This window comes from Mus caroli, unplaced genomic scaffold (assembly GCF_978045245.1).
Source record: "Mus caroli unplaced genomic scaffold, Mus_caroli_1 scaffold_1, whole genome shotgun sequence".
NCBI classification, from domain to species: domain Eukaryota; kingdom Metazoa; phylum Chordata; class Mammalia; order Rodentia; family Muridae; genus Mus; species Mus caroli.
Genome location: NW_028227256.1, coordinates 158,806,751 through 158,834,490, shown reverse-complemented (window position 1 = coordinate 158,834,490; position 27,740 = coordinate 158,806,751). Strand labels below are relative to the sequence as shown.

Here is a 27,740-nt window from a genome sequence, read left to right as displayed (position 1 = left end):
AATGTTTAATGTTAAAACAAACATCAGTTTGACATCTAGAGCGTGAAAAGTTAGACACTAGGTCAGTTCTGGCATATGATAAAAGTTCTATCATACGAGGCAAAATGAGAAGAGAACGTATAACATAAAATTCTGTAATGAAGCTTTATTTATTCAGATCACACTGTCACCACATAGCCCTACTTTTTGGAGTTAAAATATCTTTTGTTACATGACAGTGATAACAGGCAGCAGTTGCTATTTTAATGTTACATTAATACCATACCTTTATATTTTTACATTTTTATGACCAATGAAACACAAAACCTAAAAGAACTACCAACTAGAACTGATCATAACATTAAATTGCCTCCCTTTCAAATACTGTGGAGGCGTTCCTGAACTGTTAAGTGTGTGCTTTTAAAAAAGTCATTAGTCTATGCAAGGTCAGAAAGCACCATGCAGCAAATGAAATCACATCAAACTCACAGCATAAGGGCATCTAAATCTCCTATTGATCTACCTCTAAGTCAGTGCAACAATAGGTAATAATTAATATCATCTCTCGCAAAACAGAAGTTACGCATACACAGATGTAAGTATTCAGACCCCACATCAAGGGAGTCTCTGAAATAAGATACAAGGATGCCATGGGGCCACCAGGTCCATGACATTCAGAGCTACATAGTTGGGAGCGGGCAGACAGAGAGCCACAATGTTTGCTGTGCGTATGGCTTGTCTGTGGTACACTGACATAGGCAAGGCATAAGCTAAGGTTGGGAGCATTTCTATAATGGTAGTCCAACTTTGTAAATGAATGAAGAGGGAGTGAGTTCTATGAGTACAAGGTAGGACTAAGCAATTCTAGGTACTGAGAGTAAGGTAGTACTAAGTGCGTCAATTCAACTTCTACTCACCGACTTACTATTTTACAAGCTCTTTACGTATGAGGAAGGCCCCCAACAAAAAAGGGGCCTCCTTTCATAAAGGATGTTAACAAAATTGTTGAAAATAAAGGATTTTCCACAAAAATGTCTTCCTTTCATAAAGACCCATATTCATCCACATGGAGAGAGAAGCATGTGAGTAATTACACAGGACACGGAATGAGGCTAAGTTACACAGGACACGGAATGAGGCTTCTGGCACTGTAAATGTCCCAAAGAAGGAAAGGTTAGATCTTTGTAATATTGAAGATGGGGAGAGTCATAGGGTGAAGAACCACCATTGTCCTACCAAGAATCCGAATGGAATCCTGAGAGGATCTGACAATGAGGGTCAAGAAGAGGGGACGCTGATGGGGCATTCATTAGAAAAGGGGATTATGAGAAAGTTGGTATAAAGGTGCCAGTTCAAGAAACTGCGCAAATACTGTGTTAGCAAGTGTATCAAAGGCTTTTATATAAAACATCTGAGGACAAAGAGTGTGAGGCAAAGAGGGAGAGAGAAATTGTTCTAGTAGATGGTTAAAAATGCTTGTCTCACCTGGGAATAGAAATCAGTTTAAAGACTCCCCTCCTAGTTACCAGGAGCAGAGACCCAGAGACCACTGTTGTGGTCATGATCAAGGCTCAGAAAATGTGGCTTAGAATAAAAATGGCAACACCATTCCCCACCCCCCTCCCCAATGGCACCAAGGCGCTTCCTAATGATCTCAGTGCTCATGTGCACCAAGTGTCTTGAAAGATTGTCCTAAAAGGGCCAAGCACAGATCTCTGCCTACCACGAGCAGCAAATACTCTGGGTGCCGCAGAGACTGGCTAGTGTTCGTGTTTCTGCTGAATGGCAATCGCTCCTATAGAGAAAAGATCTCACAAGTGGACACTTGGGGAAACATTTAAAAACAAGATGACCTCAATAGCATGACCAAGAGAACATCACCTGACAAGTATGACTGAATGGCTCCCCTGTTTTCTTTCTCCTCTAAAGTGAAAAATAGTTTGCATAGCAAGACAATGAGGAGAAAGTGATAAAATGATTCTCTCCTATTTTAAGTATACATGTTATCTATTTTCTATAAAAAAAAAAACTTCCCCCAGAAAGTTGGAAAGTAACAGGAAGTTCAGGGTCCTGCTTGATTTGACTACCAAGAGTACTTTCTGAGGACCCTTTCTGTAGCCATGGCCTTTAAAACACAGGCAATGTAAAAGAGACTGGTGGGACGCAGCACAGTGGCAGTTACCGTGTATTATCAAACCCTGAGAGGGGAAACCACAGATTTGTGGGCTTTCCACAGAAACTATATCCCACCTTCCAGGTGAATTTTAATTCAGACAGCTAAAACCAGAGGACCCCACCTCTCGGGGAGGGGGGACTTCAATTCTTAGTATTTGCTTTTTGAAAGAGAGGGAACACCTGCTTTTCTTTTACAAATGGCTTAATGCATCTTTTAAAAACAGAATCCCCTAGTCAAGTGGAAATTTCTTGCCTCAGTTAAACAGAAAACTATTAGCTTCTCTGTGTGCTTGAATGCTTGGAGGACTCAGGAGGACTGAGCTTGGAGGACTCAGGAGGACTGAGCTTTGGAGGACTCAGGAGGAGCCCAGCTTAGAGGACTCAGAAGGGAGTTCAGCTTGGAGGACTCAGGAGGAGCCCAGCTTGGAGGAGCAGAGGCCCAGCCCCTGAGCCAGGTGTGAGTCTTATGAACAAGTCTAACACAAAGTCAGGTAACTGAATTTGTACCCAGACATTTCTGCAAAACCCTGGGTCTATTTCTTGAACTTGGCAGGAACAAGGAACGGGTTTGTCGTATTTAATACTGAAATGTAGCCTTCTACACCATGTGGCATCTGTAGAAGGCACATCCTTGACTTCTCTGGTGACCACGGCTTAGGTTATCGATTTGGCACTCTTCACTTGGCCTGAAAGAAGCAGATTTTTAAATGACATTTGATTAGCTTGAGATATGAAACACGATATAGCCAGTTTTTTAAACAATGGGCATAGAATACAACAGTATATCCTGGCCTGAGTCAGCCATTAATTAAACCCTGACAGCCTCTGACTTTCCTATAGTATGCAAAGCCAAGAGGATAGCTCAATACTCCTGGTACGTATTGGACCACTGCAAAGAGGACTCCCATCAAGATGCTGAATCTCCCGTCTTCGTTTCTTTGATGTGAAGTTAAGGATCATTTCAGAGGTGTCATCTAGAGCCAGCATAGCATCTTATGATATGAAGAAGCCTCGAAGGCTGGAATGTAAGGGACCTGAGGAGAGAGGCAATTCCTCTGCAGAGGTGAGGCGGAGTGAGTGAGGGCTACTGGGACAGCTCAGTGGTGGGGATGGGATGGGTGGGAATGGACTATCTAATCAGTATTAAAGTCTAATCATCTCGCTTCTGGACTGCAGGGCTTGACTTTGACTACTTTGCTCTCCCTCCAAACCATTTCAGACAGAAAGCCAGACTGTTCTCCCCTGCTTAAGCCCACTTCTCTACTGCCTTAAAGGTTTGTTTCTCTGTGTGTCTGAGACAGGGTCTTGCTATGCAACCCGGGCTAGCCTCAAACTCACGATCCTCTTGCTACAGCCTTCCAAGTTCTTGGATTATAGGCACACAACACCAAACACCTTACGTAGGTGTGTGGGTGGAGGGCTGTGTACAGGTAAACCTGAGTGTGCTGAGCATGCGAATCCACATGCCTTTGGAAGTTGGAGGACAACCTCAAGTGTCCTGCTTCAGGACATGCCCACCAGTGTTTTCTGAGACACTCTCTCATTGGCCTGGGCTCGCTGATGTAACAAGGCTGGCCTGCCAGTTAGCCCCAGGTACTAACTGTGCCAGCCTCCTCCACCACCACCCCAACACTGGAATTACAAGCATAGGGCATCTCCCTCATCAACGTGAGTGGCTTCTAGGGATCAAACTCAGGTCCTCAAGTTTGTGAGGCAAGCATTTTACTGACTTAGCTCTCTCCAGACCTAAAAGCTCTGTAATGGTGTCCCACTGCCCATAAAGTAAAGCTTAAAGCTATCAGACTATTTTTCAGTAGCTTTAATAAAATGATCACAAGCTAACTTTGCAGCCTTGTTTCCTACCCTGCCTTGACAGGACAACTACAGTCAGCAAAACGGGAGCCCTTCACTTCCTCCATTCGTCCCTCATTTTGGACCTCTCACCAGTAGCCTGTGCTTTCACTCTGAAATGCTCAAGCTCTGGTGACAATCCCACCCCCCCCCCCTTCATGCTCTCTCTTTTTTCCTTTGAGCCTCTCTAAACTTAGTTTACCTTTTCTGGGTATATATGCTTTATTCATAATCTACATGAGGAGCTGCTTGAGGGGCCACCTCAAGGTACCCAGGAGGGTGCCACCTATCTCATCAGTAGACATTAGTTACATAGATGACAAGGGTTGACCTCTCATACTACCTATATTAGCCTAATTGTCTCAGCCTCTTAGGACCCCTCCTGACTAACATAAAAAGTGTAGGTAATAAATAACACACACACACAAAGTGAAGTTGAACCCCATGCCACACCATATTCAAAAAAAGTAACACAAAATATATCACAGGACAAAAATGTAAGAACAAAAGCTATAAAACCCAGTGAAAACATAGGCTACATCATGGTAACCTTCAGTTAGGCAATGTATCTCCACTGCCAGTATTATCTTCATCTCAGCAATGACACTGACAGCTAACCAAAGATCTAGCCAAGAAAATGAAGGGAGACTCATGCAAACAGACAGTGCCATCTCAGACACATAGATTAGTAGCCAAAAAAGGACTGCAAAGCTGTCTGCAAAATAATGGGCTCTGTTACCTCACAACACCACACACACTACTCTAAGTGGACAGAGTTTTGTTGGCTTAGTGCTATGGCAAAGCTGCTCATTAACTGAGCCATGACACAGACAAGTGTCACCCACATTTGTGTAGGGGCTGGAGGTTAGAATTATTTTCTTTTTAAGATTTATTTATTATATGTAACTACACTGTGGCTGTCTTCAGACACTCCAGAAGAGGGTGTCAGCCTTCATTACAGATGGTTGTGAGCCACCATGTGGTTGCTGGGAATTGAACTCAGGCCCTTCAGAAGAGCAGTCAGTGCTCTTAACCACTGAGCCATCTCTCCAGCCTGGAGATTAGAATTGTAACACCACTCTTATGTGTAGCTGCAATTTGGATGTGCTTCCCACGGAAGGCTAATTTCTTCCTTCATTCATAGTGTGGGAATAATTCCAGTTAGAGCCATTTGTTTGCTCAAGGAACACCCTAGCAGACAAGGGCAGTTAGCCAACTTGCCCCTTTATCTTTATTATTCTAGCCTATCGAAGTAGGTTTCTGGAAAAGTCTGGAAATTTCCATGAAGTCTCTTTGAGCATTTAAGACATGGTCTCTGCGATGATTGGCTTCTTTGTCTTCCCTGTCTCAGCTCAAACCCATTCTCCCTTCACCTCTCAGGGAACATGGAAATGAAGCGTGTTGTCAGCAATGGATCTCAAATAGCCTAAGGCAACCTCAAATTCATGGTCCTCCTGCCTCCTCGGCCTTCCCAGTGCTGAGATTGCAGGCACTTGGCACCATGCCCATCTCAGCACCACATTTCTGATAATAGATTTAAATAGAATATATAGTTTTGTAACGAGATATGTAGAAGACAGTTCAAATTTAAATTTTTAAATAATCAAAATGAGTAGCTCTCCAGAGTAATTATACAGATGACCCATAAACCCATAAAAAGGTGCTTATGATTGTTAGTGATCAGGGAAATTCAAATCAGAGCATGATGTCACTTCACATCCACTGAGCATGTCTAAGATACTTAAAAGGCAATTATAAACATCAATAAAGGCTTGGAGAAATTGGGATCTTCCGATGGCACTGATGAAAATGGAAGATGGGAAACAGCTTTAGCAGTTTCTCAGAAGGCTAGACACAGAGTTACCTACTACACAGCAATCCCTCTCCTGTTTACATATCACAGAAAAAAATGCAAGCACACAGCCATATGCATGACCGCTCATATCAGCACTGTGCATACCAGCCCAAGAGTGAAAACAAAGATGTACTCTGGCTGATGAATGGATTAAACTTGTATCCATACAATGGAATGTTATCCATCTGTATTAAGTGGCAATATATACTCCAGAATAAAAGAACAAAATAAGCATTATACCGAGGGATAGAACCCAGTCACAAAGGGCAATGTGTACGTTATGATTTTATTTGTGAAGAGTTCAGAGAAGCCAGAGCCAAGCCAGGCAGGATATCTCACATCTGTAATCCTGGTAAATTCAACAGGCTGAAGCAGGAGGATCACAGCAAATCTGAGGCCAGCTTGGCCTACATAACAAGCCCCACCCAGTCCATATAGGACTACATACCAAGACCTGACTCAAACCAACCAACCAACCAACCTGTAAGGATAGAAAGTAAAGTAATGATTGCCAGGGCTTGGGGGAGGGGGAGTAGAAAGTGCCTGTTGATAAGTGTAAGGTCTCTTTATGAGGCAGCAAAATGACCCAAAATTAGAAATGTTGACAATTATACAACTTTGTGCATGTGCTGAAACACACTGATTGGAGCCTTTAAGAGATAAATTTCATGCAAATAGTATGACAGTAAATAAGGCTGCCATTTTGAAAATCTTAGGTATAACTGCCCATGAGATTATGATGTGTGCACTTCTGGTCTCAGGATATTATTTCCACAGTAGTTTCCCCCAACCAAAACCAAAATTATAATACTGAAAATCTTTTCCAGACTCTTCAACCCTGTCTCTCAGAAGTATATCCTTTCCTGGGTGACAATCTCTGGTCAAAATCAATGGCATAAAAGCCAGTCAAGGTGGTACCTGTAATCCATGTATTCATAGGAACTGGAGCCACGTAGCAAGAAGCAATTTCAAAAAACCTCAAAGGCAGGCAGGCCTGGGAGATTATTCAGAAGCTAAGAGGACTGGATGCCCTTGCACAGGGCCTGGGATCAGTGCTCAGCACACATGATGCCTCCCAACCATCTGTAATTCCTGTTCTGAGGACTCTGACACCCTCTGACTTCTCAGGGCGTCTGGCATGCATGAGGGTGAACATACGTGCATGCAGGAAAAAATGCTCATAAAATAAAATAAATAAACCCTTAAAAAGAAATTACATCTCTTATGAAAAGAATTCAGTTATTATTTGTGAAGTGAAGATAGTTAAAAATGTATGAAGTGTATCAGAAAAACTATGAAGTGTATCAGAAAAACAACAACAACAACAACACTGAACTAAACTATTATATTTCCTGACATTCGAGCACAAAACTTACGTGGTGTAGACATTTTTGCTAGGATGGGGGAGACGATATCTTCCAATTGTTGTTTCTGCTCAAAAATCTCACTAATGGAAGCCTCTGGATGGCTTTCCAACCACTCGTTTTTCAGACGACACGCATTGAGGATGGTGCTCTGGGGACAGAGATTGTGAATTTACTTCCACTTATTGACTGAAAAATAAGATTGTAGAATCTCTAGGCTCAGAGGGAAAGCTTAGTGGCTAAAGGTGCTCTCATCAAAGCTGACAACCTGAGCTTGATACCTGGAGCCCACAGGGTGTAAGGGGAGAACAGATTCACCCAAGCTGTCCTCTGACCTCAACACACGTGAATGCCAAGACAGTCACACATGTGCATATGTGCACGCACACACGCGCGCGCGCACACACACACACACACACAAAATAAGTAAATGTCACTTTGTTTTTACAAACTGGAGTGTCTCTAAGGCTACACTATCCAACAGAAGCTCATCTAACACAGTAACCCTTAGGTATGTACATTTAGCTCTCAAGTACTTGGAGTCTGGCTAATGTGACTGAAGAACTAAATTTTAAATTATATTTAATTTTAGATAACTAAATTTGAAATCGCATACGGCTTCTGGCTACTGAACTATTTAACAGTGGTAGAAGGAGAGGTCAGAGACTCACCATTGAGACTCAAGGAGTCTTAAACCAGTCTATCCTTCCTCCCTGATTCTCTGTTTTTATTTAGCCCTCTTGATGAGAGAAGTGTTTGCAAAAGTTGGAAAGGAATAAGTGGAGAGTAGGTCTGGAGAGGTGGCTCAGCAGTTCAGAGCACTTGCTGTTCTTGTAGAGAACTCACTGTTTAGTTCCTAGAACTCACAAGGCAGTTCACAACCATCTGTTAACTTCCAGGAGATCCTATGTCCTCTTCTGGCCTCTACAGGTACTGCACACACATGGTACACACACACACACACATGTTGACACTCATGCACACACACAAAAAAAAACAAATAAAGCTTTAGAAAAATGGTGGGTTGTATGAGCTACAGGAGACTCAATAAGAATGGTATTTTCTTCCTCTTAATTGTGTCCAGAGGAGGAAATTCCAGAAAACAATCCCCATCTGATCACACAGTGGCAGCACATTCCTGATGTCTGCTTAAAGACAGTTCTCATATGTGCCTTATACATACAGACAGAATGTGTCAACCAAAAACTTTTTAAAGAAGAAAAGAAAAATATGTTTGGTAAGGTTTATAATAATGAACCCAAATTAACAACCTGCTGATGTGTTCTTTCCATAGTGCTGAGTAATAAGCCATAGATACAGATGTATGTCAAAAAAAAAAAAAAAAAACAAAACAGATTTATGGACCTGTCCACGAGATACCAGGAGAGGGAAAACCCAAGTTAATAATAATAGTAACTGATACAGTAGGAGCCCACTTTTATAGTAAAAAGATCTCCCTGACAAACCTGTATCTGTATTTATAAAAGTAAAAGGGGAAAGATGATAAGATCTTAGTACTGTTATCAGAACTTTAAATCTAATAAGACCAAAAGTGAAAGGGGTGTTAAGTTTGTTCTAGATGTTTTTATTTTCTTCTAATTAATGGTGTGTGCCTATTACATTTTTTAAATGATATTTAAAGGCTTTTCTAGAATCACGTGACAAGGCACCCATTCCTTCATGGTGAGAATCCTGAAAACTGCAGATCCAACAGCTCGAGTGCCTGCTCTAATTGAATGCCTTCTGTATTTTCTTTCACAAGAAATTTTGTAAAGTCCTATATGAAGATACTAGGCCAATGTATACCTTAGTGAGATTTGCTGGTGCCCTTTAAGCAGTAGCTAACTGTATTTCATCAAATAACATCAGAATAAATTCTCAGCGATCCTACCCAGCAATACAGAGAAAAATTTAAAGTCAACCCATTTATCTAATACCTGGAACATATGTAGTTTTTAAACACAGGGTCATGTTATATAGCCCTGGCTGAACTGGTTCTCAGCGTATAGCCAAACTTGCCTAGAACTAAAGGTAATCCTCCTGACTCAGCTTCCCAAATGCTGGAACACAGTCATATGCCACTATGTCCAGCTTAATAGGCACAATTTTAATGTATATTCAATCAATTTTTTTTAACTTTACAATTTTTTTAACTTTTCATTATGGAAGATTTGTACATGAAATTTATAGATATGCATATATACTAAAGTATACTATGCATATTTATGAAGTATACACAAATGGATACATACTAAAATGTATCATGTATGTTTTAAGGTGTGAAGCAAAATAGAGAATCGAATATCAGAGGAGTACAATACTCCAACAGAAGAATAGAAAGTTAACAGCTGATCCCGCCTCCTCTCTCAGAACCTGCCCTAGAGACAGGTCCATGTCCCATCTTTCTCTCTTTGTAGTTTTACTGCTAAAATAGGTATCTGACAATATGCTTTGAGAGGATTGGCTTTATAAAGATCTTTGCAGGCTTGGGTTTTGTTTGTTTTTCCAAATTTTCACTCCACACAATTCTGACATTCAACTACGTGGCCGGGTGTGATATTTTGAACAGCAACATCATTTACTTTTTATCATTTCCTCTCTTTTCAGAAGCTTACTGAAGAAGGGAGGGAGAAGGAAAGAAAGGAGAAAGGAGTACCATCGACCTCTGAATGTCCGGACAGGAAATCATCACAGCACAGTACCTTGTCTTCCTTGAAGAGTTTCCCCGGTCCCTTTTCTGGGTCAGTAATGATGAGGGAGGACTTTGTAATAATTTTTTTCAGAATCAGCCTTGCATCTGAAAGGACAGGACAGAAAAACACAAAATAAGACAAAAAGGGCAAGCCCGTTGGCTTGTGGAGCTCATCACACAGCCAGAACTTGACAAGTTTTGTGTAGAAGGTTCCCTGTCCATGTCTGAGGAACTCAGAAAATCAGCATTCAGGTGTGGTTCGGAGTTCCACTTCCTCCCCTCAGGGTATCCAGGCACCACTCCACACTGGCCTGGAGTGGCTGGGGCCGGCAGCATCCCAAATGAGAGTGGGGGTGTGGGGTGGGGTGGGGAGAAGGGCCTTCTCCAATGATCATTTGCATGGAGAGGCATTACAGGAGTCCCAGGCACTTACTGGGCAGATTCTTAATGGGAAAAGAGGAAGGTGAACTTATAGGTTTGCCAAGGACTACATGACCTTCCTCAGGTAGAGGATGGTGGGGTCAGACTCCCCAGACAAGGTCAGGCAGAGAAGGGGAAGCCCTGCTGGAAAAGGGAGTCCTCCGTTTTGTGCTGAGCTCAGAGGGGCTCTCTGGACATGGTAGACTACCACCTTAAAATAGCCGGGTTTCCCAACACTCGGGGACACATCACTTCAGCACACCCAGTGTGCTCCTAGAACTGTGATAGGATGTTTGAAGAAGCAGAGAAATGTACGGCGTACCACCGGATCCCTTCAACCACATCTGTCAAAAGGTTCACTCTGGAGAAGAGAGTAACCACAGAGAAATAGCTCCAGGAGGCAGACTGTCCCATGCTTTTCTCTTCTTGAGCTTTCAGACACACATGCTTACACATACAGCCCAGAAGATCTGCTTAAAAGTGCACTTTGCAGAGAAATAAAAACCTGAAATAAATGGAAGGGCTTACCAGATTCTTAGAACAACTGAATGCTGGAAATTGTAGATTGGTCCCAAATTACATTAGACATGATAAAGCACTTTCCCTTAATGGATCTCTTTCCTTTCCCATTTCACTATAGACAGCAAGAAAAAGATCAACTATACCTTCAACACTTTGCTTGGAAATGTCATTTAAGTATCCAAGTTTTCTGCCAGAGTCTGCTTTTTGGATGGCAGGGTCCAAAACAGCCAATCTTTCCATTGGGCCCACTCCAAGACACCACTACCTTTGGGGGTTTGTTTTGTTTAGGATTTTTTTCCCTTGAGGGTTCATTATTATGACTGCATACCTACTGTTAAACACACTCTGGCCAAATAGCAAATAGTTCATTTTCAAGAAACCTGGGTGATTAGCTGGGTACACCTGTTCATCCCAGTGCATTTTTAAATGATGTCACTGAAATCACCTGAGTCACTATGACTGACGATGTAACAATGACCATCTCTGTGTATTTTGCTGGCTATGAGGGGCTGACTAACAGGACTAACTGAAAGGCTTTGACAGGAACGCCTCTTTAGTGCTTGAGGCATCTTTTACTCTGTCTGACCAATTTTTTAGCTCAAGATTTTCTTCTCAGTTAAGACAAAAAAAAAAAATGTCTACCCAAAGACTGTCTGTGCTTTCTCCCCTTCTGTTCTTCTGCTTCTTCAGAGAGAGTTTCTCCATTTGTGACGGAACAACGTGGACAAAGGTTGGATGGGAGATTTTTCCAGAGGAAGTGCACTACCTGAAAGTTAAGGTTCCCCCATCCAGCTGCCTGCCTTACCCTCTGGACAAACTCTGCTGCAACTTTGCTAACATGGACCTCTTACAGAGCTCCTTACACCTCACTTACATCTTAGCGCAAGCTCTCTGCTTAATCCTGTTTGCTTTATCTGTGCATTACCTATGGATGAAATGGACAAGACACCAAAAAAAGGTGAATTTGTGATGCAAATAGGATTTATAGAATCTCAAAGAGTAGACAGCCCAAGGTTATCCAGATCTTTAAAGCTGTCCATCTCCCCTGCTCCCCACCCACCCCACCACCATTACCTAGCAGGACAGGACGTGCACAAGGCTAAGAGTGCCACAGAGGAATGTTTAGTCACACGGTCCTTAAAATCATCTCAACTCCTACTTCAAGTTACAAAGCACAATAAAACATTCAGATGCAGTAGGCAGGCTTACAGGAGTGAGGTAAGTTAAGTGCTCTTTCTCAGCCTTCCCATAAAATGATCTGAAACGAGGGGTTTCCTGGAGAACCTGTGAGTCTATCAAAGAGAGCTCACTACAACAGGTAGCATGAGCTTTCCAAGCAGGCTGTAAACTGATTTTTAGATGTTAGGACTTGGTGGGAAACAGGGCACTTAATTCCAAATTTTGCCAATAGACTGTGCTATAATTTGAGACAATTAAGAACTCCACTAGCCGGGCAGTGGTGGCGCACGCCTTTAATCCCAGCACTTGGGAGGCAGAGGCAGGTGGATTTCTGAGTTCAAGGCCAGCCTGATCTACAGAGTGAGTCCCAGGACAGCCAGGGCAACACAGAGAAACCCTGTCTCAAGAAACCAAAAAAAAAAAACCAACAACAACAACAAAAAAAAGAACTCCACTAAACACATGAGCAAACACATCTCCTTGACCATCAGATATATAGATGTTTTCTTGTTTTTTTTTTTTTAAATATGTACTTACTATACAGTGATGTTGCTCAGTAAGGGGAATATTTTTCTTTTCTTTCTTTCTTTCTTTCTTTTTTTCTTTCTTTCTTTCTTTGGTTCTGGAACTCAAACCCAAGGCCTCCTACATAGTAGACAAGTTCTCTACAACTCACTGAGCTCTACCCACAACCGCTAACTTCAGTCTTAAGGGCCCATTTTGTGCTCCCGGTATGGCTGAGAGCTTTTATTCAGTTAACCTGCCAGGAACCATACACTTAAAGAAAATTAACTTCCCCTTCCCCTGAAATGGTCAACTGTGCAAAACTACTCCTTTTAGGGGTAAGGGTTTATGAACCCCTTCCCGCTCCATGCTAACAGAAAACTGACTGGATCTTGTACAGACCGTGTACAGACGATCACAAGTGCTGTTAAGTTCATGACTGGTTCACCGGGTTCAGGAGGACCAGGGCGGCACTCTCTAATACTGTGAGAGCTAGCCAGCAGGGACGACATCATCTGTCCATCCTGACTGAATTTCTCCACATCCTAAAGGAAAATGCTCTCTAACCTTAGACAATGCTAACCAATGTTTGGCCGTGATGACGGTGATCCAGTCTAGTCTTGTGTTGTTCATTAAAGAGCATCTCTTCTGTACTTGAGCCATCTATAGTAACCTCCCTTTTTTTTTGCATAAATATGTGATGTGTACATCTTAGTGGTGGTTGGATCTGCGTGCTTATCCAGAATGTAAACGTAGTCATTTGTTTTGCTCTTTCAGCTGAAAAAGCAAGCTTCCTTAGAGAAACAAGCTAACGGCCTAGACCTGAGCCCATCCATCCATGACATTGAACAAATCCTCTGCAGACTACTGGCCACAACATCAATGATGACCAAGTTCCTGAAGCACGTGTCTCACCACTCTTCTGTTAAGAAAGCTAAGCAACAACGTAAATTAAGGAAGAAGAAGAGTAAGGGAGAAGAGGAGCAGAGGAACGCTGCCACCCCGAAGCTCGTGCAGATGTAGCTTGGTCAAGTGCGGAGAGTGTAAAAGAAATCTATTGCAGGGACTGTCTGGGGACACAAAGGTTTCTTTGGGGGCTTGCTTTTTTCTTTCTTTTTTTTTTTGCCACAATCATTACAGAAAAATTCTCAGATGAGCTCTGGGTTTCCGCTCAACTGAAAAAGAATCCACTCTTTCTAACGTGGCTCCCAGAATAAACTGAGAACACCTTAACTGGAACTTCAGGGTGTAATCTAGTGGTAATTATAGCAACAGTATTTTTTTTTCAGTCTGACCACATAACAGGTAGTTGCCGTGTGCTTTGTACTGTATCGTTTAGTTTTCACAAGTCTCAAGAGGAAGGAGTTATTATTGGCCCCTTTTGTCAGAAAAGGAAACCAGGGTACAAAGAATTGAAGTCCTCTGCTCAAACTTATATAGTATTCAAACCCAGGCATCCTCCAGAGAGCCTGTGCTTACCTTTCCTTCCTTACGGAAGCTCTGGCATAGGTTCCAGTGAGAGGATCTTGTCACTGTTCCCTAACACGTTCCTTTCATTCTCAGACTTAATGTTTTCCTTGTGCTCTTTGCTCTGCTACTGTGTATTCAAATCCTGTTCATTGTGCAAGGCCCAGGTGAACCCCAATAAGCTTTCGTCCTTTCTCTGACTATCCTAGGGCATGAACTGCTTTCTTGCCAATTATTACCTTCACCCTTTCTCTTCATAGTCACATCTTTCTGATACTGTTGGATAATTACCAACTGATTTCTAGATGCTTGCTTCTCCTAAAAAAAAAATGTCCAGAAGGAAGAAACAACCATTGTTGGATGCCATGCCTACAATAATATTAGCATGCTCAGTGGTGGGCATTCCATAAAAGCCTGCTAAGCACAGCAATGAGCAGACAGCCATACAAAATGGTTTAATTTTAAATTCTATAAGCACACACAGCAAGTTACTCATTACATATTCCTAAAGTCTCCTCAGGCTATATTCTGCAGATCTGGGGAACGAGAGCAAAATGTTAACAAAATTCAAGGTAGCACATATGTTTTCTTGGATTCTGTCGAAATACAATATTCATAAAAGACATAAAAACTTTTAAGTGTTCATTCACCTCAATGAACTTTCATAAATAAAGTACCCATGCAACCAGCAGCCAAGCTGAGAGAAAAATGACGGGGCTCAGAAGTCCTGCCATGCTATCGGGTAATTATGATTCAGGCTATTAATACCATAGGCTAACTTCTCCTAGGAAAATATTTTTAATTTTCAATAACAAATTTTCTTTCTGGAGGATCAAATATATTGCTGAAATATAGTAATATTTAAACATGTAAGGAATAGTGTACTTTGCTTGGGTCTTTCAGAAAACAACCTTGAACATATATTGTATGTAGAGTCCGATAGAAATTTGTTGCTTAAATTGTTAGAAATTGATAAATCAACAAGATACATACATATATACACATACAGAGAGAAAAAGAGAAAGAGAGGGAGGGAGAGAGAGAGAATTACAATGAAGTGGAATGTTTTATGGTTAATAGCAAAGTAAAAGAAAAAAGAAAAAATGAAGGCAATCTTTATATACTATTGACAATAGAAAATACATCATCTAGCTGGAAGGCAGAAATGTCACTCATATCATTCCATGGCCTCAATCATCTTCATACCGTGTGTGCTCCTTACCTGCCCAGTCCAGAAAATTAACACATTCAACCTGAGAATAACGAGCAGCAACATCCCGAGCTTTCTCTCCCCGGAAGTTCAAAGCCTCTATGTCAACATCCAGTTCCACCAGGGCCTTCAAAGTTTCCAGACGGCCCCAGGCTGCAGCGCAGTGTAAGAGCGTGTACCCTAACAAAGAGTAAAAATGGCCAGGTCAAACTGCCTTGGGGTGGCTTGACAGGAGTTTTCAAATACACTTGAAACTTTGATGCTCAGTCTTTCCCAAGGCTAGGAATATATGTTCCAATACTCTGTCATGATGATGAACGGCAATAATGGGCAACAGCTCCCAGGCACCCATGTAACCACAGGAATAAACTGCTCTCTGCTTTACAGCATTGCTAAGCTGTGATGAGCAGGCGAGCTATGTTAAGTGTATGCTTCCACTTACAGTTCTTTATAATGGGTCTACAGGGTCACCTCTTCATCATAAGTCAAGGTACATCTGTATGCTATTCCAGACTCTTTTATGCTGCAGATCATAAACACTATCAAGTACTGAATGATTAACAAGAGCCAGGCACTCAGTGTTCTACCTAGTAAACTCATTGAATTTTGCAAACCTTCTAGCATCAGAATTATTATAATCCTCATCTTACAGGAAAGGAAACTAAAACTCAAAGACGCTAAGAAACACACCCAGTAATGATGGATGCAAGATACCAACCAACACGGGCAGCCTGACTCCTGAGCCCCTCCACATCTGCTAAGTATGACAGCAAGCTGCACTTTGGAACAATCAGCCTATGATTTAAAAAAATTTTCATCGAACTCTAATTACCCAACCTTTATTGTTAACACAGTTATCAAAATCATTATAGCTGTGTATGCTTTCATTTGGAAATTAATCTTTTGATTTAAAGCTGAAGTATGACTTACCACATTAGAAAGTCATTTCTTAGACTTCCTGAGATGTAAATGTAGAGGCGGAAACATGCATTGTCAAGAGTTTTTCACAATGAGTTTTAGAAAAATCAAAGATCATCGTTTTATTGTTTGGAGATGCCTCTGTTAAACTGGGGAGCCAGGGCCAAGGGCACAGCTCTATTTCATAGCTCTTGACAAATGTACGAGGTCCTGGGTTCAAGAAAGCAATTAAAAATGATCTAAAGTGGGGTTTTAACACCAAAGATTCTAGCAGCCCTTACCAGAACACCTTAAGAGTGGGGCTTATCGTGTGCCTTCCACAAGTCCCATACCTTGCCCAAGGCACAACCAGGAAGTTCCTCACATTGGAAACATGCACAGAGAGGGTGACCTGGGGGTTCACCTGACTCATGTCCAGTGTCTACCTGGCCCACACTTGTCAAGAACGCAACCTTGCTTTCTCAATGCTTCCAGGAAAACTCTGGCTTTAGGTAGCCTCTGGTTTGTCACCTAGAAGTTGCAGATTCAAGACACCTATACATTAACAGGGAAAGGATTAAAATTCTAGATCCTGGCTGAGGGAAAGTGTGAGTGGGTCCTTTGCTCCCAGGTCACTCAAAGGAGAAAAAGTGTGACAACTAGTGGCATGTACAAGAAAATAGATTGTAACTTTAAATTTGTGGCAAATTCCCAAATGGCCCCAAAACAGTGAGAAAACACATGCACTCATGCTCACACATGTGCACACACACACACACCACTGCTGGCAGAGGCGATGCTGCTAAATTCTTATCTCTGACCACAAGCCTGGGCCATTTGGATTAGACCTGGTATCAAGGGTGACTGAGACATGCTTTTGGTATGAGAAATTTCAAGAAATGCTGAATCGATATAAATGTAATTCATTTCATACACTCCTAAGAATTATAGGTACTTATATAGCTCCCTTAAACATCCAGAAAGACAAAAAGAACTGAGTAAGAATTTCTGTGTCGAAACTGTTATGCCAGGACTTTGTGTGTCCTTCATTTAATTATTACAATAGCCCTAGGAGGAAGGTATTAGCCTCATTACAGTGTATAACAGAAAGTGAAGGTCAGCGAGTCCAAACCTTTCCCAAGGTCACACTGGTTGTATGTAGCCAAAGTAAGATTAAAATCTGGATATGTTACAGAGACAAAGTTCAGAGCAGAGACTGACGGAAGGACCATCCAGAGACCGCCCCACCTGGGGATCCATCCCATAAACCACCACCAAACTCAGACACTATTGCAGATGCCAACAAGATTTTGCTGACAGGAGCCTGATATAGCTGTCTCCTGTGAGGCTCTGCCAGTGCCTGACTAATACAGAAGTGGACGCTCACAGTCACCCATTGGATGAAGCACAGGGTCCCCAATGAAGGAGCTAGAGAAAGTACCCAAGGAGCCGAAGGGGTTTGCAGCCCTATAGGACAAACAACAATATGAACTAACCAGTATCCCCAGAGCTCCCTGGAGCTAAACCACTAATCAAAGAAAACACATGGTGGGACTCTAGTTGCATATGTAGCAGAGGATGGTCCTATGAAGGTTCTATGCACCAGTATAGGGGAATGCCAGGGCCAGGAAGTGGGAGTGGGTGGGTTGGGAGTGGGGGTTAAGGGGAGAGGGCATAGGGGATTTTCAGAGAGAAAACTAGAAGAGGGGATAACATTTGAAATGTAAATAAAATATCTAATTTAAAAAACCTGGATATGTTTCTATAAGAGTTTATGAAGAAAAGAAATACCCATGTGCTAATCTCTGGCTGAGCTAGGAAAAAAAGAAGACACAAGACATCTCTACTTGCTCTAAAAACCTCCTAGCTCCCTACCCACCTCAGTGCCACAGACCTGGGCCTACCTGAGATCAACTTGTAAATCATCGTGACCAGAAGGGATAATACAATGTTAATAAAGAGCCGGGCATGGTGGCACACGCCTTTAATCCCAGCACTCGGGAGGCAGAGGCAGGCGGATTTCTGAGTTCGAGGCCAGCCTGGTCTACAGAGTGAGTTCCAGGACAGCCAGTTGATAAAGAATCCAAGGTGATCTGGTCTATATCGTGAGTTTCAGAACAGCCAGAGCTACATAAATCTTACCTATAAATAAATAAATAAATAAATAAATAAATAAATAAATAAATAAAGTTTCAAAAATAAAATGTTGACTGAAAGCCACTCAGTAATTTTAAAACCTATAATTTTTGATAGCCTTTTAAAAGATTTATTATATTCCTATCTCCCTAAATCATGAATTTCTTTCAAATGATCTTCCTACATGTATTAACATGCTCACATTTTGCTTGCTTAAAAAAATTTTTTTTGGAGACAGTTCTCATGTAGTCCAGGCTGGCCCCAACTCCTTGAGTAGCTTAGCCAATGACCTTGAACTTCGGATCCCCTTGCCTTTCCCGACTTGGTACTGTAATTATAGGCGTGTAGTACCACACCTGCCTTAGGCAGCGCTGGGGCTCAAACCCAGGGCCTTGTACAAGTTGTACCAATTGAGCTACATCCCAACCCCTGCTTACTTAATCTTTCAGCAGAGGGAACTACACTAGTCTTTTCTAACATTATAACCAACCTATAATTCCGGGCATAAACACAGCTGTCAGGTAAGTTTGACCTTGATGACAATGAGTTTAACTGTTTTAATTTAAAATAATTAAAATTTTTTGAAAAGGTTGTGTAAAGTATAAAGCAAGCACATCTGAGTCATCCACTCATAAAGACGGTGAGGAGCGTCTTTAGGTGGTCACAGTGATCCCGAAAGATGATGGAATACCTCTAGCAGTCGCCTCATTCAGATTCACCCCATACTTTGCCAAGGCTTTAATTACGTCACTTTTGCCAGCCATGCAAGCTGCATACAACAGATTTCTCCCAACAATGTCTTCTTCCAAAAGCAGCTGCACAGCGTGCTCATGGTGAGGATGTTCAGGGTCCTCAAAAATCGTCTGCAAACCTTCCACGTCCCCAGTGAGAGTGGGCTGCAGAAGGGGGTTCTCAGCGCCTGTTTCTTCTGCTCCTTGCGACTCTTCATACTCTTGCTGGGAGGAAAAGAGTGACTTCTCTGAACTCTCTGATTCTAGAGTTTCTTCTGGCTCCATTAACTCCAAAATAATACCTAGCATCAAAGAAAAGAAAAAGGTAATTCAAACATATTAGTGGTTATTTGTTTACTTGTTTGCTGGGAGCCTGCCCTGGGTTGGGAAGATGTGTGCAGGGGGTGTGGGATGCAGGGACTTGGGTTTTTTGGTGGTGGTGGGTGGTGGGGTTTTCTTTTTTGGGGTTTTTTTTTTGGATATAAAGGTTGCTTAGTATTAATAATTACTCTCTTTGATTCTTAGTTATATTGGGGCCAGATGCCGATGACTTCAGAGGAATTATCAACTTCTGCTTAATGGGGAAGGTAAAGGATTTATTGTTAATGCTCCCTTTTCTGGCTCGGCAGCCAAAAGCCTTTCACTGGCTGGACTGGTTAATGGTTAACTCTTTGTGAACCAGAGAGGAAGGAAAGGAAAAGAATTAAGATCCTTTACCCAGGCAAATCTGCACAGACACACGAACATTCATACACCCACAGTCTGGCAGGGCCAACTATCTCAACTCCATAAGTATTCAAGCATGCATACTTGTGGATGCACACACACACACACACACACACACACACACACACACACGTACATATAAACAAACAGACATATACATATATACATTTGGATGGATGATGGATGGATGGATGGATAGATGGGGTAGAGCCCCCTAAGCCATCACACCATACCATATTACACCATCTTTATTTCTTCCCTCTGACCTTTTTATACCTTCTTAGACAAAAGTTCTTTAGAAAATTACCTCATAGATAAAATGTTACACAAAATGGGAGTTACAAATGGATGTTATTAAATTCAAAGCAGTGTTTCATTCTGTATACTCATTATAAGTTCAAAGCAACAGTTTCTCAGGGACTTGTCTTATTATAGTGCACATCTGAGGCTTTATCCTCAGACCTGAATGTTTTTCCTTGAACATAAATTTGTTTCAAGCCTATTTTCCTTCTAGTGCAGTTTTGAAAGCTCATTGTACTTCTTATGGTGCAGCCTTTACTTACTATTATGAGGAGGGGGCACAGTCGATTCTTGTTTCTAACTGTACTGGGTCTTTCTAGTAAATCAACTAAAACCATTTCTTAAGATTATCTTCCTAAGATTATTTGAATCAAATCAGGAATTCTATAAAATCAATAATTCACGAATGTTCATCTTTATGTTGATCTGAAGGAAATCTGTGCAGTAGAGTGGGCTAATGCCCAGGGATCATTATATTAATTTAATAATGACAGGAAAGGCATATCAGCTGCAAGAAGCAATCCTGAGATGAAGTCTCTTTGGGACCTTGCCTCATAGAGCTCACCAATCACAAACAATGCAAAACTGTTGGGCCACCTCCAGGAGGGCCACCTGGTGGACTTAGCCTGTCCTAGATGGCTTCTGACACTTGTTTATTGTTTTGAGATGGGGCCTCACTATGTAGTTCTGGCTGGCCTGACTTGCTGTATAAGCCAGCTGGTTTTGAACTCACCAAGATCCACCTTCTTCTCCCTCTGACCTCACTGAGATCCACCTGCCTCTGTTTCCCAAGTGCTGAGATTAAAAGTGGCATGCACCACCACAGTGCGCAACTTATTTATCTTCAGTCCAAACACTGACAATATGAATGAAATAAATATATGTACTTGAAGACAATTATAGCCATTCGATCAAGATCTACAATGAGTAAACACACGGCCTCAGTATATGATAAAATATTAAATATATAATATGCATAGTATACTCAATAGGAACAGACGAGATCAAAGTGAACTAAATCTATTAGGAAAGAATCAAAAGAGAATTTCTCTGCCCAAAAATGACTCTTGGTAGGGAGAATTAAGAAATATAGTTAGATCATTGGATCTAAATTATGAAGACTTTAAAAATTAGGCACTAGTTTTTAAACAGAACCCATTCAAACAATTTGTTCACTTATCGTTTATTAAAGAGTTATTAGTGTGTTATTTAAATGTTTATATAAATTACAAACATATTTTTTTGTTTTTGTTTTGAGAATGAATTTTGCTAGGTAGCCCTGGCTGACCTGAAACTTGCTATGTAGACCAGACTGGCCTTGAATGTACAGTGATCCTTCTGCCTCCACACCTCTGGTGCTGAGATGACAGATGTGAGCTACTGTACCTAAAAAACTAACAACTTTATCTTCTGCCTTCAACAATATGCTCCATAGAAGAAAATATAAGATAAACAAAATATATGTAATAAAAAGTGACATGTAGTGCGTACCTTAACATAAAAAATTCTATGGGATTTTAGAAAGGACAAAACTACAGCCAATTAAGGAAGTCTTACCAGTGCTCACTCTGATGGAATACATATCAAATAAGGAATGACTCAGGGAAGAGCACTGTGGTCCCTGCCTTCACACATCAAATGGTATGACATCACTATGTACTCATAACAGCAAAATCCTTAAGGGGAAAACCAGGCTCAGGGACAGAAGGAGTGACTCAGATATCAGGATTGCTCACTGTGATTGCAGAGGCCCCAGGTTTGGTTCTCAGCGCACACACGGCAGCTCACAACTACCTATAATTCCAGTTCCCAGAACCTAAAACATTGGTGGCCCCTGGCTCCTGCATGCACCCGAGATATATATATAAAAACTTATGCAGGCTCACACACACACATATAAACAACTATTTTTAAAAGAAAAAAAAACTATAGACAGCATTGAATGGAATGAACTACAGCACTAAACCACGTGACACCACAACACCACACCACCTGACACAGTGCTTCTGCTCTGGCTCACAACACCCTACCTTGCCTCCGGATGCCCAAGCCTTTGTTAATTCCATCACCTTCAGCACAGGCTCCACTTAGTGACTTGCTTCTAATGAAGAGACACGGCAGCAGCAAGAATGGTATGCTAATGGTATGATGCTTCCTTCACAGAAACTATGAGATAATCTATGTGTGGTTTGAAACATACCAAGCTTGGCTAATTTGTTACTTAGCATTAAATAACAATCGACTCAGCAATATTTTGTTGAAAAGGCAAATTCAAATTCAGTGGTACATAGAGACCAGGGAATGTCTTTGTCAAGTTAGAACAAAGTTAAAATGACTTTCTAAGCACGTAAGTAGATACAGTTGCACTCAATGGTGATTTGAATGAGAATGTCCACTCAGCTCAATCCCCATCAAAATTCCAAATCAATTCTTCATAGAGTTAGAAAGAGCAATTTGCAAATTCATTTGGAATAACAAAAAACCCAGGATAGAGGAAACTATTCTCAACAATAAAAGAACTTCTGGGGGAATCACCATCCCTGACCTCAAGCAATATTACAGAGCAATAGTGATTAGAAACTGCATGGTATTGGTTCAGAGACAGGCAGGAAGATCAATGGAATAGAATCAAAGACCCAGAAATGAACCCATACACATATGATCACTTGATATTTGACAAAGGAGCTAAAACCATCCAGTGGAAAAAAGACAGCATTTTTAACAAATGGTGCTGGTTCAACTGGCAGTCAGAATGCAGAAAAATGCAAACCAACCCATTATTATGTCCTTGTACAAAGCTCAAATCCAAGTGGATCAAGGACCTCCACATAAAACACTGAAACTTATAGAGGAGAAAGTGGGGAAGAGTCTCAAACACATGGACACAGGGGAAAAATTCCTGAACAGAACACCAATGGCTTATGCTCTAAAATCAAAAATCAACAAATAGGACCTCATAAAATTGCAAAGCTTCTGTAAGGCAAAGGACACTGTCAATAGGACAAAAAGTCAGCTGACAGATTGGGAAAAGATCTTTACCAATCCTACATCCGATAGAAGGCTAATATCCAATATATACAAAGAACATAAGAAGTTAGACTCCCAAGAATCAAATAACCTTATTTAAAAATGGGGTATAGAGCTAAACAAAGAATTTTCAACTGAGGAATATCAAATGGCGGAGAAGCACCTAAAGAAATGTTCAATATACTTAGTCATCAGGGAAATACAAATCAAAACAACCCTGAGATTCCACCTCACACCAGTAAGAATCAAAAACGCAGGTGACAGCAGATGCTGGCGAGAATGGAGGAAGAGGAACACTCCTCCATTGTTGGTGAGATTGTAAGCAGGTACAACCACTCTGGAAATCAGTCCAGTGGCTCCTCAGAAAATTGGACATAGTACTACCTGAGGACCCAGCTATACCACTCCTGGGCATATACCTAGAAGATGTTCCAACATGTAATAAGGACACATGCTCCACTATGTTCATAGCAGCCTTATTTATAATGGCAAGGTGCTGGAAAGAACCCAGATGTCCTTCAAGATACAGAAAATGTGGTACATTTACACAATGGAGTACTACTCAGCTATTAAAAATTATGAATTCATGAAATTCTTAGGCAAATGGATAGATCTAGAAAATATCATCCTGAGTGAGGTAACCCAATGGCAAAAGGACACACATGGTATGTATTCACTGATAAGTGGATATTAACCCAAAAGCTCCAAATAACCAAGATAGAATTCACATACCACCTTCTTGAACCACTAAGTTCAAGAAGAAGGAAGACCAAAGTGTGGGTGCTTTGGTCTTTTTTAGAAGAACAAAATACTCACAAGAGCAAATATGGAGATAAAATGTAGGGCAGAAATTAAAGGAAAGGCCATTCAGAGACTGCCCCACCTGGAGATTCATCACATATACAGTCACCAAACCCAGACATTATTGTGGATGCCAGAAGTGCATGCTGAAAGGAGCCTGATATGGCTGTCTCCTGAGAGGCCCTGCCAGAGCCTCACAAATACAGAGGCGGATGCTTGCAGCCAACCATTGGACTGAGCACGGGGTCCCCAACAGAGGAGTTAGAGAAAAGTACCCAAGAAGCTGAAGGGGTTTTCAACCCCATAGGAAGAACAACAATATCAACCAGCAAGACCCACCAGAGCTCCCAGGGAGTAAGCCACCAACAAAGGAGAACACATAGAGGGACCTACAGCTCCAGCTGCATATGTAGAGAGGATGGCCTTGTCATGCATCAATGGGAGGAGAGGTCCTTGGTCCTATTGAAAAAGTATAACATAAAAACATAAAAACTAGGCCTTTAGACCCAGGCTTGAGAATGTGACCTTTGTGACTCAATGCTCCAAGGCATGCTAATCATAAAACAGATAGCGACATTCCTCCACCCCCTGCTTCCTTGGTTCGGGGAGTGTTTGTTCAAAGAAAGTCACCCTGACCCACCCTGACTGCTCCTGGAACCCACTATGCAAATGTGCTATTGTTAGAGACTCATAGAAACTGTCTTGACTCCCACTTCCTCGGGACTCTTAACTGGTATTTTTGGCATTTTCCAACAACACCCTCCCCACCCCCATGAGTTGTGCTTTCTTCCTTTAAATACCCCCTCTCCCTGCTACTCGGGGCCCACAGTGGTGTACGATTGTAGGTCCCAGAGCGCACCTGGAATAAAAGTCCTCTTGCGGTTTGCATCAAGACCGTTTCTCATGAGTGACTTGGGGTGTCACCTCTCCTGAGTCAGAACATGGGGGAGTCCTCACGTTGTGGGTCTTTCACTATGAAGGCTCAATAGATGCTCCAGTGTAGGGGAATCGAGAGTGGGTGGGTGGGTGGGTGGGTGGGTGGGTGGGTGGAGGAACTCCCTCCTAGAAGCAGGGGGAGGAGGATGGGACTGGGGGTTTCCCGGAAGGAGGAGAACCAGGAAAGGGGATAACATTTGACATGTAAATAAAGAAAATATCCATAAAAAAGAAAAAATTAAAAACAAACACAAAAACAAAGAGAAGGTCCCCCACAAGCTTATATATTTGAATACTTGGTAGTACTGTTTGGGAAGGATCAAGAAGTGTAGCTTTATTAAGGGAAGAGGTGTGTCACTGGGGCTTTGAGATTTCAAAAACCCATGCTACTCTTTGTTTCATGTTTGAATGTGAGATCTCAGCTACTGCTCTGTGTCTGCCTGCCTGCCTGCCACGATGTTCCCTGGTAGACATGCACTCTGAAACTAAGCTCCAAATAAGTTCTTTCTCCTACTAGTTTTCCTGGCTCATGGTGACTTGGTGTAGTAATAGAAAAGTAACTAAGAAACACATTCTTTAAAGACAGGAGACAGCAGGCTTTGGTGGACCGCACCTGTAATCCCTGAGCTTCAGAGGGTGGGCATAAGGATTGCTAAATCAAGGCTAATCTGGGACTTTTCCTTTTGCAAATGAAATATTTGCAAACAGATAAAGACCCAGAGGCCATAGCTTCCTGGTCCTATTCTTGAGACAAAACAAATTATATTTTCTTTGCCTATATACATAATGATATGAAGTACAAGTTTCACAGGCTGTGCAGGCAGAGAGAGGGGAGATGAGACTGGACCTCTGAAGGCAGGATGCCACTGATTTATCCTCTTTATTATGTCTCAAAAAAGAAGGAGGAAGGAAGAAGAGGACGAGGAGGAAGAAGAGAAAGAGGAGAAATAAGAGGAGGGAGAAAAGGAGGAGGGAGAGGAAGGAGGGGGGATGGGAGGAAGGAGAAGCAAAGCCAGACTGTTCACAAGGCTCGGAATGGTTACCAAAATGTGCTGGACAGTTAGGAGTAGGCTGGAAACAGGATGGTTTCAATATAATTGAACCAAAAAGCCTAGATATGTGTTTGACAAATCAGAGAGGAGAGAGAGGCACAAAAGAATGGCCGATTGTACCAGTAATGCGAAAGTTCAGACTAGCGAGAGCAAGGGCTGTAAACACTCACTCACCCAAGTCAGTGCCTACTGAGTCCCAGTTTCTTCCAGTCCAAGGTTCCCTCCAATCATGGTGCTTATGGGTAGGGGCAAGAAACAAAGGGAAGAAGTGAGGCCATTTTAGATTTCGATGTAGTAACAAACTTGATGAATTAGGAAGCAACAAGGAAGGAAAGAGGAGGGGGAAGAAACTTAAAACAGGAGGGATAAAGAGAAGATGCTGACACAGGACTGCAGAGGCTAAGACTAATGAATGCCTCAGGAAATCAGTGTATTCCAAATGGCACACTTGTAGGCTTGTGGAGGCCTACTGTTTATCACATGATTACAGGGAGCCTCTGTAGCAGGGGAGTGAGTAATTGCAGGTGTCACACAAATAAATGGGTATGTCTGTGGCTAAAATATTTGTAAAATGGAGAGCTGGTTAGCAACCCCCAGGTCATAGCTTTCCAATCCTCTTCTTAAGGACACAAAACAGGGCTGGAGAGATGACTCAGTGGTTAGGAGCATTGACTGGTTTTCCAAAGGTCCTGAGTTCAATTCCCAGCAACCACATGGTGGCTTACAACCATCTGCAATAGGATCTGACGCCCTCTTATGGTGTGTCTGAAGACAGCAACAGTGAACTCATATAAATAAAATAAATAAATCTTTAAAAAAAAAGGACACAAAGCAAATTATGTTTTCTATGCCCACATACATAATACTATGAAACATAAGCTTCATAGCCTGCACAAGCATAGAGAGGTGGGAGGAGCCTGGGCCTATGAAGGCAGCATGTCAGTGATTTAATTCTCTTTATTTATTTGAGTTTTCTGAAATGAGGATATAACCTGCTCTGACTTACTAAATGGTTACGGAAGGTCTAGAAACTTCCCGACTACACAACGGGAACATTTAGAGGTTGCAAAGTACCAAAAATAGAAAATTACATAGGCCTGGTTGCCAACCCACAATCTGATCAGCAATGGCAGAGATAAAGGATGCAAGAGCAAAGGATGCAAGAGCGATAGGCTGAGCTGATAGAGAGGAAGGGCAGCGACAGCAAACTGGGAGTAGAAGGTCCCAGAAGGGCTTTCCTAGAGGGGTGACACTTCAGTAACAGGGTAGGAGGCGGCTTAATGGTGATGATATCCGAATCCTATAAACAAAGAGCAATGACGCAGATGAAGCTTCCCGAAGTTGTAGTGGAGTCGACCCCAAAGGCTTTTTAGCCAGTTGAATTATTTCTTCAAAAAGGAAAAAAAAAAAAAGATAATAAATGGTTCTTAAGAATTTTTAAGTCCCAGTTCACAGAGGGGCCGGATCCTCACTCGGCAAAGTCAGCTCTAATCACCCAGGATTCAACGCAGAGGGAAGGCTTGGGGACCCTCACCCGGAGTGCCAGCGTTTCTGAGCTAACCGGGTCACGTGGAAAGAGCATGGCGGTTCCCCGAGGGGCTTGAGAGTTCTCCCTTCCCTGGAATCGCCCTCGACTTTCTGCCTGCCCTTTTGCTGCGGCAGGATGATCAAAGCCGCGGAAGGATGAGCAAAGCCCACCGGACACACAAAGGCTGAGCATACCTTGGATGACGCCCACCACGGCAGCCCCTGACGCCAGGATCCCGTAGTGATGATGCGGGTCTATTCCGCCCCATCACACCCCATCGCCCACCCAGGACCTCAGCTCCAGGACTCCTACTCACCTCACTCAGGGCCCAGGCTTCCGCGGTTACCATGGCGACGGCGCACTTTGCGCAGCCGCGCCTCACTCAGCG

At 42.2% G+C, this 27,740-nt stretch overlaps 2 protein-coding genes across 5 annotated transcripts; one reads left to right on the top strand and one right to left on the bottom strand.

Moving 5' to 3' along the window:
- Ankrd45 (ankyrin repeat domain 45) lies at positions 1-27,740 on the bottom strand. Of its 4 annotated transcripts, none has more exons than XM_029483226.2 (7): positions 27,669-27,712; positions 25,999-26,059; positions 18,943-19,284; positions 15,231-15,398; positions 9,927-10,021; positions 7,237-7,375; positions 1-2,840 (listed from the first exon to the last, which is right to left on the bottom strand). In XM_029483226.2, exons 1-7 carry the CDS (start codon positions 27,699-27,701, stop codon positions 2,809-2,811), a joined length of 870 nt encoding a protein of 289 aa, XP_029339086.1. In that variant the 5' UTR covers positions 27,702-27,712; the 3' UTR covers positions 1-2,808. The 4 variants fall into 4 exon arrangements, with proteins under 4 accessions (XP_029339086.1, XP_029339087.1, XP_029339093.1 ...); XM_029483227.2 differs by lacking the exon at positions 27,669-27,712 and adding an exon at positions 27,547-27,562; XM_029483233.2 differs by lacking the exon at positions 25,999-26,059 and having other exon boundaries at positions 27,669-27,740.
- Tex50 (testis expressed 50) lies at positions 11,493-13,900 on the top strand. Its single transcript, XM_021176708.3, has 2 exons — positions 11,493-11,816; positions 13,319-13,900. Exons 1-2 carry the CDS (start codon positions 11,493-11,495, stop codon positions 13,562-13,564), a joined length of 570 nt encoding a protein of 189 aa, XP_021032367.1. The 3' UTR covers positions 13,565-13,900.

Bases quoted from the DNA above. Each gene is read 5' to 3' on its own strand.
- Tex50 (XM_021176708.3), top strand. From the start codon at position 11,493: ATGTCTACCCAAAGACTGTCTGTGCTTTCTCCCCTTCTGTTCTTCTGC. The intron at 11,817-13,318 runs GTGAATTTGTGA...TTGCTCTTTCAG, and splicing joins GGACAAGACACCAAAAAAAG to CTGAAAAAGCAAGCTTCCTT.
- Ankrd45 (XM_029483226.2), bottom strand. From the start codon at position 27,701: ATGGTAACCGCGGAAGCCTGGGCCCTGAGTGAG. The intron at 19,285-25,998 runs GTGAGTGAGTGT...CTTTGATGCTAG, and splicing joins CTCAGTAGGCACTGACTTGG to GTATTATTTTGGAGTTAATG. The intron at 15,399-18,942 runs GTATTCCATCAT...ACTCTTTGTTAG, and splicing joins GAATGAGGCGACTGCTAGAG to GGTACACGCTCTTACACTGC.